We start from the raw sequence: 11,894 nt of genomic DNA on the forward strand, positions 1-11,894 counted from the left end.
CCAAATGCAGTGGAGGTTCCGTTAGTATCTGTGAATGACTTGAGAAATTCCACCCTCACAGCAACCCTGACCCACACGATTAATATTCCTATTTTCTTTTCGAGAGAACTGAGGAAGGAGGATGTCTTGTGTACTTTCAAACACCTGGAACCCAAGGCTGAGCCAGGAGTCCCCAATTCTCAACCATAAAACCCCCTCCACTAAAAAAAAAAAAAAAAAAAAAGAGTGGTGGGCCCTGGCTGGTGTAGCTCAGTGGATTGAGCGCAGGCCTGTGAACCACACGATCATGGATTCCCAGTTAGGGCACATGCCTGGGTTGCAGGCCAGTTCCCGGTTCCCACCAGCACGAGAAGCAACCATACATTTATATTTCTCTCTCTCTCTCCTTCCCTTCCCCTCTAGGATAAATAAATAAAATCTTTTTTTAAAAAAAGTGGTGGGAGAGGCTCAGAAGAAAATAAATAAAATCATTTATTATATCCTAATCACACAGTACAAATGGAGATTAAATAAGAGCAGGGAGGAAGTGGGGGCCCCAAAGCAGTATATGGAGACCCCTTTCCCCCTACCTCTAAAAATCCACACCCTGATCAATAAATACCCTTCCCCAGAGACCCAGAATTCCCAGCCCCCAAATAGTCCAGGCTGAAGAATCTTGGGTTGACCCCCTCACTTCACAGAGGGAAACGGAGGCCCAGAGAGTTCATCCATAAGTTCGTCAGTCCTGGGACCTGATTGATCTCTTGTCTCCCGAGAAGACCCGTGTGTCAGCACCCGCGCACCGGAACTCACACCTGGACGCGGTAGCCCCCGGTCCGCCGCCGGCAGAGCCTCCTCACGCCCACCCAGTAGAACATGAGCATCAGCACCCAGTACCCCACGTAGGCGCCGGCCCCCGCCGCCAGGTGGTAGGCCTCGGCAGTCCTGGACTGGCCGCTCCAGTCGGCTCTGGCCTCCTGCACCACACTGCGTACCAGGCCGCCGAGTAGCAACAATGCCCATAGGGCCAGCGGCAGCACAGGGACATAGTTGGCGGCCAGCTTCCTCCGGCCTGAGGTGCCCCAGCCACTCTGGTTCATGGTGGCCAGCGCCAGGAACTTGGCGGGCAGGAGGCCTCCCATGTAGAGGGGCGCGTAGAGCGAGAGCAGCAGCATGCGCGCACAGCCGCGCAGCCAGGCAGCGAAGGCCGCCTTGGCCAGCGCCACACCCTGCACGCAGAGCAGCACCCAGAGCAGCGCCCACGGCCGGCCAGCGTAGAAAAGCCGAAGCACCGTGGCCGCCACGAAGAAGGGGAAGAGTCCCGAGACCACCGCCTCGTAGGTCATCCACGCGTGATGCCGGTGCCACCACAGCGCGTTGTACAGCCACTCGCGGAAGTATGACTTGGACCAGCGCGTCTGCTGACTCAGCCAGCGCAGAAAAGACGAGGGGGTCTCTGAGTAGCAGCGGGACCTGGAGGTGTACCTGGACAGGTGAGAAAGGAGGAGGCATCAGCATGGCTTTCCTTAGGGACAGGAATCTGGAGCCAGAATTGACCCCTGCACATGGCCCCGGGGCAAGTTGTCTCAGCCTCTCTGAGTCTCAGTGTTATCATATGTAAAATGGTGTTAACGATGGTTCCTACCTAACTGTGAAGATTCAATGCCAAGCTCTTAGGACCAGTATAGGGTACTTGCTCAGTAAATGGCAACTACTATGTGCCTCTGTGTCATCAATGACTCATAACGCTATTGCCATTACTAATATCATTACGGTTACTGACGTTATTACTCACACTGTCACTAATCTATTACGAATACTCTTGTGCTGACTGTTATTGGCAGGCCCCAGGGTGAGGAACAAGCCAGACATGGTTCCCACCCAGAATAGCGCCTGTGTTGGACCTTCTCACGGGAACCGTAAACCTCCCTTCCCGCGATCGCTAATCAAGCCCTACTGGGTTTCCAGCCACAACCACACAAGGCTAGAATCCCTTTGATGGGACATCACCAGATGGCCACCAGCAGTCTGTTTGGAAGGGTCAAACTATTCTGTCCCCACAGGCATTACTTCCCAGTGTCCAAACTCCTCCCCCTGTGTCACTTGGCATCCTCGGTGGCCTCCCTGTTAACCCCCTCGCCCCCTGCAGCCTGTACTCAAAACACCTGCCAGAAGGATCCTATTGCAACGACATGTCACCCCTCTGCTGAAAACCCTCCCTCCTCCCTCGTTTTAGGTCAAAGTTCTTACCCTGGCCCACAAGCCTTTCCAGAGCTGACTTCCTGTTCGCTCTGTCCTCCTCTCCTGACACCCCCCCTCCCCTTGCTATTCCTCCAGTGGCACCGTTTTCAGCCTCCATCCCTGACTTTCCTCCGGCCCCCTATCTGGCATTTCATTTCGTACCTTTATGCTTCCTGTTGCCCCCCCCCCCGGTTTTATTTAGCCATAGCTTGTATATGTTCTACACTTTTCTTACTTCTTGTCTGTCTCCCCAATCAACATAAGCATGAATTTGTTTCTTATTTGTTACTTGCTGTATTCCCAGAGCTTAACACATTGTAAGCACTTGCCCTGGCCAGGTAGCTCAGCTGCTTAGAGTGTTGTCCCGATATGCCAAGGTTGTGGGTTCAATCCCCAGTCAGGGCACATACAAGCAAGGAATGCATAAATCAGTGGAACAACAAAGTGATATCTCTATCTTTCTATCTATCTATCTCCCTCTATCTCTATCTCTCAAATCAATCAATACAGAAATTTAAAAAACAGTGTAGGCACTTAATATCTGTTGAGTGAGTGAAAGCATGGGTTTGATTTACCCCAAGTTCTTCCTGGCCCTTCCACTGGGTCTAGCTTTGTAGAAATCACTTTCCCCTGCTCTATCCCATACTCCCCTGAGTCTTGTGGAATTACATCTCTTCCTGAAGCACTTACTAGTTTAGGCACTCTCCTCCTCTGTCATGTAATTCTCGCTTGCTCCCTCGCTAGTTAGACCCTATTCTATTTATCTCTTCCCCTTCCCACCCCACTCACAGTAATTGTGCTGCCATGGTAATCTGTGCTCTCCACGACAGAGCTGTCTCACCCACATCATGTCGTATCTTCTAGGTGGGACTCCCTACCCTCACCTGGCCTCTCTTGGTAGAGTCCATTGACTCACATGACTCCATGCAAATGCTACCTCTGCCCTTATGGTCTCCTCCTGTCTCCTCTAATGACCCACTTTTAAGAGCCCATTGCCCTGCAGTTTACTTTGAGCTTGGAGAATCCCCCCCTGCCACACACACACACACATTTGTTGAAATACTCTGGTCTTCACACACATTTGACTACCTGTTCCCCTCAGCTTACTTGGTGGCGTAGCCCATGCTGAGCATGCGGTTGGTGAGGTGCCGGTCATCCCCAAAAGTGCAGTGGGTGCCCAGGAACTTCTGGTTGTACCAGGCCTCAAGAAACTGCTGCAGGAGGTTGTTCCTGTATAAGCCTGGGGGATGGGGGTGGGGGTCAGGGGGGGTGCAGGTACAGGAGTTTCAGCCTCTGCTGTCGCCAACACCATCCCACTTCTATCCCAAACTCCAACTCCTCTCCAGTTCCAACCCCATCCTCAATCACTTCAATCCCATTCTCAGCCCTATTACCAACCAAAACTCCAGCCCCTATCCTATTCTCCACCCTAAATCCTTCATCAACCCCACCCCCATCCTGGACTTGCGCCAGTCCTGTCCTCGACCCACGGCCACTTTGACAGCAGATTCACTCCAGCCCCTTCCCCAATCCCGTATCTATCCTCTGCCCCAACCCCTACTCATCCATATCCAAAACCCGTCTCCTACCCCAAACCTGGCCTCCCAATCCTGACCTTTACTCCAAACCCATTTATCTCCTTCCCCAAACTCTCCCCTCCAGCTCAGTCCTCATCCGCACTCTTTCTTCAACCCATTCCCAACACCGAACACCATCCATCCCCAGTTCCGACTCCCTACCTTATCCCTATCCCCAATTCCTGCCCAAATCCCATCTTTGTCCACAGTCTCAGTCACATCCTGAACCTGTTCTGGCACCCCTTCTCCCTCTCCACCCCATCCGTAACCCTCCCAAGCCCTCTCCCAGCTCACCTAGCGGACCGCTGATGCAAGACACACAGTGGAAGTAGCTCTGACAAGCCCGCTCCACATTGAAGGCCACCCAGTACCGCAGGCTGCTTAAGAAGCTGACCCAGGAGTCCAGAGGGTTCAGGATCCTCACGTCTCCCCCGACAGCCCCTACCCGGGGATCCTCATCCAGCACCCGCACCAACTCCAACAGGGCCATTGGGTCCAGCCTCGTGTCTGAGTCACACACCTGTGGGGTAGAAGAGGTCAGGATCAGGCCAGATCCCTGAACAGAGCTGGTGATGGAGGGAAGGGCACCAAGGGGTGGTGAGGACCTGGGACACACTGCAGCCGGTTTGAACATAACCTTGAGCTTTCAGGAATCTTCAATTTCTAATCATATTTGAAGATGACCCCTAACCCTCCCAAGACCTATGCTGTTGTATCATGCCCTCCGCTGGTGTTTGGGCAAGACCCGGAACTTTCTTCTAACCAACAGAAGATGGCAAAAGTTATGGATTCGCACTCCCATGATTCTATGACCTTATATGGAAATGCAATGTTTTGCAATGTAATTAAGGCCCTTCGTCTCTGGACTGTTAATTAATCAAAGGGGATCATACCCAGTGGGCTGACCTAGTCAGGTGAGCCCTACTTTTATAGAGGGTCTAGAAGTCCGAGACTTTCTGTTGCTAGCCTGGAAGAGGCAAGCTACCATGAGTGTTATGATGGCTGGGGGAAAAAATGAGTTCCGTCAACAAATATGTGGGCTTGGAAGAGGCCACCTTGCCTTCGATAAGACTGACGATTGCAGCCTGGTGACACCCTGCACACAGGATCCAGTTAAGCTTTGCCCAGACTTCTGACCCATGGAAACTATAAGGTAATAACACATGTTTTGTTTCAAGCTGCAAAATGGATGTTTATTTACTATGAAGCAATAGAAAACTAATGCAATGCATTACTGAATGAATCGCTATGTTGAATGAATGAGTGAATGACTAAATGAACAAATGAAGTTCTATATAGAATAGATAAATGGATGAAAAAATAAACAGAATTTCAACACTGAAGGAAGAGAAAGGAATTATTTCTTCTCAATTTAATGAATAAATAAATGAATGATCTCCATATTAGATGGAGATAGATTTTTGAATGAACGTGTTAAGAAAAGAGTTTCTACATTGGATGAAGGAAGGAAGGAATCTCTATGTTGCGTAGATGAATAAATAAAAGCATGTATGATCTCATATAGGATGGATGGATGAATAAGTAAAGACCTATAGAACTACATTGAACAAAGGCCTCGGGGGAAGCAGGATCTGGGCTGTTAGGGCCACGATGGGGTGGGGGCGCCCTCCACTCACCTGCACGTAGTCCACCGAGTCGCCAAGTGCTTTGAAGGCTGTGTACATGACCTCTCGCTTGCCGCCCCAGCGCTGCGCCACGCACACGCACCTGCGCGTCCTCACCAGCGCCTCCACCGCCAGCCGCCCTGGGTCCTCGGCCTCTACCTCCCGGTAGCCGCCCTCGCCCACTGCGCCCGACGCCGCAGGTTCCCAGGGCTGGTGGTAGTTGCCTTCCCAGACGTAGGTGGCGGGGTCCTCATCCGCGAAGATCTCGCGGAACATGTCAACCATGTAGAGGTCCTCTGCGCGGTTGCCATCCACCACCATGAGGACGCGCAGCCGCGAGCGCGGGTACAGCAGGGCGCGGGCGGACGCCAGGCACTGGCGCAGGTACTCAGGGTCCTCCTGGTATGCCGAGATGGTCAGCGCCACACTGCGCGCTGTGGCCGCGTCCAGGGGCCCCCGAGCCGCTGCCCTCCGCGCAGCCGCCGCCACCCGCCGGTGCTCCAGGTACGCGAACAGGCTCTGCGCCACCAAGTGCGCGGAGAGGAAGGCCCCGTAGAGGCCGAAGGCTAGGAGGCCGTAGCGGTCGGAGGCCAGAGGCACGCCGGCAGCGTAGGCCCAGGTGATGAGGCTCAGGATGAGCAGCGCGAAGACGATGGTCAACACCCTCCGGGCCAGGCCGGAGCACTGACGGGCTGTCCGGCTGGGCTTGGTCAGGTCCTGGTGGAAACAGAGAGAGGGAATAGCAAGGGGAAAGGGTCCTTTCCAGAAGGGGAGACCTCCTGGATTTTCCCCAAGCCAGAGATAACATCCCCGTTTTGTAAAGAAAAATCTCCTGAGCATTGCGAAGTTATTTTCATTAGTGAAAATAACTGTGGCAGTTATCAAGGCCAAGAGCCCGATTATATTGATTCTAATGCATCTTTTTCCCCCTCACATTTTAACAGCTCTGAAACCCATGGGGGTTACATTCAGTGGAGTGTCACAGTTTAATTAACAGGTCCCCCTTTTCTTGGTGGCACATAAAATAAGGATTCATCTCACAAAGGTTCCTTAGTGTTAGAACAATAATAGTAGTAATAATATTATACATCTAAGAGAACAATACAGCCCTGGCTGGTGTGGCTCAGTAGATTGAGTCCCGCCTGCAAACCAAAGAGTTGCAGGTTCCATTCCCAGTCAGGACACATGCCTGGGTTGCAGGCCAGGTCCCCAGTAGGGGGTGCACAGAGGCAACTACACATTGATGGTTCTCTCCCTCTTCCCCTGTCTTTCTCCTTCCCTTCCTGTCTCTAAAACTAAAGTTTCAAAAATATTTTTTAAAAGAACAATATAACATGATATGTACCAGGGGCTGCTCTAAGCCTTTAAAATACTAACTTATTTTTACACCCTGGCTGGTGTGGCTCAGTGGATGGAGCGCGGGCCTGTGAACCAAACAACCATGGTTTGATTCCTGGTGAGGGCACATGCCTGGGTTGCAGGCTGGTTTCCAACAGGGGACCCACAAGAGGCAACCATACATTGATGTTTCTCTCCCTTTCCCCTTCCCTTCCCTTCTAAAGATAAATAAATAAAAATCTTTAAAAAAACAAAACAAAAAACCACTAACTCATTTTAATTCTCACCACAGGTACAATTATTATCACCCCCATTTTTCAGATGAGTCACACAGGTGCAGCAACCTGCCGGTGGTCACCCCTGGAAAGTGGAGGAGCCATGATTTGAACCCTAAGAATCCAGTCACTAAACCACAACCTAATATACTGGGCTTACTCCTCTGGAGAGCCCTGCAGGACCAGGTAATGTTTACAGCCAGCAAACAGATGGCAAAACCAAGGACCGATGAGCCAGGAGGACTGGGTTGCTCCAAGTCACCAAGCTCACTGGGGAAGGAGGATTTTCTCATCTCCCACAGGCGTGGGCTGGTTTTCTTCCTTTACTCCCCCACTCCCTGACAGGGCCAGGTGCCCCGTTTGTAAGCCTGGAAGAGCCCAGAATAAGAGGGGAGGGGTGCCTCCGTTTTACTGGCTACTGGCTGTAAAGTGGGGGTTTAGCCCCTTCCACCTGCCCGACGCTGCCCTGGGGAGGGAGGCGGGGTTACCTGAGGCACAGAGAGGCCTATTCTCTTGCCAAGGTCCCTCCGGCTCCCCTGCCTCCCTCTGGGCTAAACTGCCTCCTCCGTAGTCACTAGGCCCCACCTCCTGGGTTTATTGTTAAATGAGCCACGAAGAAATACAGCTGTGTTGTCCGACACAGGAGTCCCCAGCCCCATGTGGCTACTGAGCCCTCGAAATGCAGCCAGTATGACTAAAGAAACGAATCGTTCGTGTTGTTTAAACTAATTTCAATTTTAACCACGATCCTCGGTTCAGTTCTTAGAAAGCTCTTTGTGTGGAAGAACTAGGATCTGTGTTCTTTTTCAACTGTAAATTTTACGAAATGTAAGCATTTCCACTGAAGATACTGAGTAGGACGAAATGAAAGTAAAACGTCTCATTCATACTTTTGCTTTGATTACCTGCTAAAATGAGAATATTTTGATATATAGCACCCTGTATGTCTGTGGCCCAACGCCTGGAGTCTTTCTCACAATGGCCCGCAAGCTAACTAACATTGGTGTTTACATTTTTAAATGGTTGGGAAAAGTCAAAAGAGGAATCCTACTTTGCGGCACGTGACAATTATATGACGTTCAGATTTCAGCGCCCTTAAATCACCACCATGCTCATCTGTACATACTGTCTGTGGCTAATTTCGCAGCTCCGAAGTTTAGTTGTGAAAAAGACCATATGGCCAGCAAAGCCTCCAATATTGACTCCCTGGCCTTGTACAGAAAAAGCTTGCCGACCCCTGATACATTGGGTTAAATAAAATATACTGCCAAAGTTAATTTCACCTGTTTCTTTTTACTCGTTTTAGTGTAGCTACTATAACTGTTTAAATCCCGTGCGTAGCTCACATTCTGCTTCTACAGCACAGGGCTAAAAGTGGAGCTTTTAGCCTGGTGCAAGTAAATCATGCAATATTAACAATTATTATTCCTTCCTCCTGCTCTGTGCCTTTGTCCCAAACGGAGCCCTGCTTGAGTTTCGGGGGTGGCCAGATTTAGGCTGGAAATCACCAAGGTGAGTGGGCATCCCTTGGCAGGGTTTTAACCGCAACCGCACCGGCGGTGGACACACACACCCAGGTGCATGCTCACTCGACGAGGGACACACAGACTGTGCCCACATAGGAAAACACCTGTGTCCTAGAAAGTGACCCGGACACCTGTTCTAAGGCAGAACTTAGTGATCCTGAGACCCCCCCCCCCACAAACAGCCACACAGGTGAACTTGGGGACATGCGCCTCTGGGCAGAAAGGAGCAACACCAGGAAGAGGTGCCCACAAGAAAACGGACGCACGGACACCCACCTGTGGGCCTGGGCTAACAGGACAGAAATAGCAACAGTGGAGTTTGAGCCACATGAAATTGCCATTTTTGACAGGTTTAGAGGGACTTGGCTTGAATGCGGAAAAAGAAATGCAGGCCCACGTGTCAAGCAAATACCTACCCACCCCCCACCCCCGCCCCCCCACCCCCGTCTGTCTCTCCCGCATTTACTCCCTCTCCCAACCCCACTGCAGCACACAGGCATTCACAGATTTATAGCAACAGGAACATGGACGTGTCACATGTCACGCATGGACGGGATGGCCACACACAGAGAGACAGGACCCACGCACTCAGCCTCGCGTGGTCCCTGTCGCACACAGGTGGCAGCTGTCACACACAGGTGGCAGCTGTCACACACACCCGGGCCCACACAACACTCCCCAGCACACGCGGTGCTCTCGCCCACGTGGTCGCACACCTGGTGGTGCCCCCTCCGCCCTCCCCCCCACCCGGCCCGCAGACCCCCACACACAGTCTCATCGCGCACACACCTGTCTCATGGCTGCGGGTCGGCCAGGCTCTGCGCTCTCCCGCCGCTGCTCTCCGAGTTTCTCTGTGGCCCGAGGGCTGGGGGGGCATTTGAAGACCAGCGCTGGCGGGGGCGGGAGCGAGGGCTGACGTCAGGGCTGAGCTGGGCCAGGGGCTCTGAGGTCAGGGACGCCGGGCAGCCCCACCCGCTTCCCGCCATTACCCCCTCCCGCTCCCCCTGCGCCCAGACGGGCTTCCCCCTTCGTCACCACCCTCCCGTCTCCTCCTTGGTCTCCCCCCTCATTCCCCTCCCCTCCCCAGTTTTCTCATCTCTCTCGTCCCTTATCCCTGCGTTTCTCTCCATCCCTATTCCTCCGCGTCTCTTTCCTTATCCCCCATTTCTCTCCCCTCCCCAGCTCTCCTCGCCTCCCCCTTCTCACCCTCGACAGCGCATCCCCTCCCCTTCTAGCCTCAGGATCCGGTCTGGGTTGGGTCCCCCAGGGACGTGTCTGGGGAACTGGCAGATGGAATAAAACGAACACACGTGCGTGACTGTGGGCGTGCCCGTGCCCGCTGGGTTGCGAGGCACCGCTGTTTGGAGCTGGAGCTGGGAGAGAGCGTGTCCCATCAGCGCGTAACTGACGAGGCCCTGTGTTCCTGCGCGTGGGCGTGGGTGTGGGCGTCGGTATGTGCCAGGGGCTGGGGAGGAGGCGGAGGCGCTGGTCTGTCTGCCCAGGGGCTTGGGGGCAATCTCAGAGTTGTTGCTCAGCTGTCCCAGGGAGCTGCAGGGGGAAACTGAGTCAGCATAAAGGGGCAAGGCGGGGAGGGGGCTGTCGCATCTGAGCCCCCAGCCCCTCAGAATCAGAAGATCCATTATGATTATTTCTGTCTCCTCCTCTTACCGTAAAACCAGTGTCTCTCTCCCTCCATAGCTGTCTCCCTCCCTGTGTCTGTGACTAATTCTTTTTTTTAGATTGTTTATTCATTTATTTACTTATTTTTAATAAGAGGGGAAGGGAAGGAGAGAGGGAGAGACTAATGTGTGGTTGCCTGTGGGGCGCCCCCAACTGGGGACCCGGCCTGCAACCCCAGTATGTGCCCTGACTGGGAATTGAACCCCTAACTCTTTGGTTAGCAGGCCGCACTCAATCCACGGAGCTACTTCAACCAGGGCTGACTCTAATTCTTTATCTCTGTGCCTTCCCATGTCCTTCTCTCTACTTTGACTCTGTCCTCTGAGCCTGTCATTTCATCTCTGCCTTCCTGGCTCTATTTCTCTGTCCATCTGTCTGTCTGGTTCACTTTCTCTGTGGGTTTCTGTTTTTCTCCACCTCTATCTCTTTCTCTCTTTCTCTCTCCCCCTGCTCACTCTGTCTCTAAATTTCCATGTTTCTCTGACTCTAAATTTCTGGCTCTCAGTCTTCCCGATGTTCTTATTCTGCTCATTCTGTACGTCTCTTTCTTTTCGAGTGTCTCTCCCTGACTTTCTCATTCATTGTCTTTTTCTCTCTCTCTCCCCTTGAGTTTCTCTGCCTTTGTCTCTCTTTATATATCTCTATCTACTTCTTTCTGAATAACCGTATCCCTTTCCTTTTTTGCCCCCTGCCTCCCAGTTTTTCTTTCTCTCTGCTCCTCTCGGTGGCTGCCTATTTCTCCTTTCCCTGCCTCTGTCTATCCATCATTCTGTCTATCTTGGTCTCTATCCTCCCTCATTCTCTCTGCATCTCTGTGTCTCTCTTTCTGAAGCTCCACCTCTGTTTATGTTTCACTGTATCTTCCCCCCACGCCTCCCACCTCCGCCTGGCCCCATTCACTGTTTCTCTCTGTTTTGCCGTCTCTAAGTCCTCCTTTCTCCTCACTGCTCCATCTTGTCCTGCCTATCCTGGAGCTCTCCCCTGCAAGGTGCCAAGCCCTCACTCCCCGGTTTTTCCTGGAGCGGCAGGGTATGTGGGGCCAGCGCCAGGTTGGGCCTTTGCCTGAGCCTGGCTGTCAAGGGGAAGGAGGCCAATTCAGGGCCCACCCACCAGAGTAAAGTCAGCCTGTGCCGACGGGGTTGCGGGGAGTCTGGGCCACCGCCTGGTGTCTGGCCGTGTCAGGATGATGGGTCCTCTGGTGGGAGCTGAGCCCAGAGCAGGAGGGGCCGGTGATTCCTCTACCCCAGGGTGGGGCTAGGGGGGGAAGTACAAGCTCCACTCAGAAGCTGGGCTTTTGAGTATCCAGCCCCCACCCTGCCCTGCTGGGTGGAGCCGCTGTATAAAACCAGATGTTTCTAAAACCAGAGTGTGGATGAGGGAGGAGGGACCAGGACTTTACACCCCAATAATTTCCTCCTCTAGGGTCCTGGAGTCCAGGCCCCCAGCCCCTCCTCCCTCAGACCCAGGAGTCCAGGCCCCCAGCCCCTCCTCCCTCAGACCCAGAAGCCTGGGCTCCCAGAATCCCTTGCAGGGAGAAATGACCAAGGCTGGAAGGAGAGAAGACTGAACTGAAAGACAAGGGCAGGGGAAAGGGCAAGCAGGCAGGCGCTGGTGGTGCTGGGACTACCTCCTGCTCCCCTCACTAACAGCCCT

General features: G+C 52.9%; 1 protein-coding gene across 1 annotated transcript; it reads right to left on the bottom strand.

Annotated features, from left to right (window-relative positions):
• Positions 1 to 453: 453 nt before the first annotated feature.
• HAS1 (hyaluronan synthase 1) lies at positions 454 to 11,654 on the bottom strand. The gene is made up of 6 exons (XM_037064572.1): positions 11,352 to 11,654; positions 9,351 to 9,451; positions 5,435 to 6,139; positions 4,092 to 4,317; positions 3,328 to 3,460; positions 454 to 1,464 (listed from the first exon to the last, which is right to left on the bottom strand). Exons 2-6 carry the CDS (start codon positions 9,357 to 9,359, stop codon positions 789 to 791), a joined length of 1,749 nt encoding a protein of 582 aa, XP_036920467.1. The 5' UTR covers positions 9,360 to 9,451; positions 11,352 to 11,654; the 3' UTR covers positions 454 to 788.
• Between the last annotated feature and the right edge of the window lie 240 nt (positions 11,655 to 11,894).

This window comes from Sturnira hondurensis, unplaced genomic scaffold, assembly GCF_014824575.4.
Source record: "Sturnira hondurensis isolate 20B ecotype Veracruz unplaced genomic scaffold, ASM1482457v3 Scaffold0015508, whole genome shotgun sequence".
Taxonomy (NCBI): Eukaryota; Metazoa; Chordata; class Mammalia; order Chiroptera; family Phyllostomidae; genus Sturnira; species Sturnira hondurensis.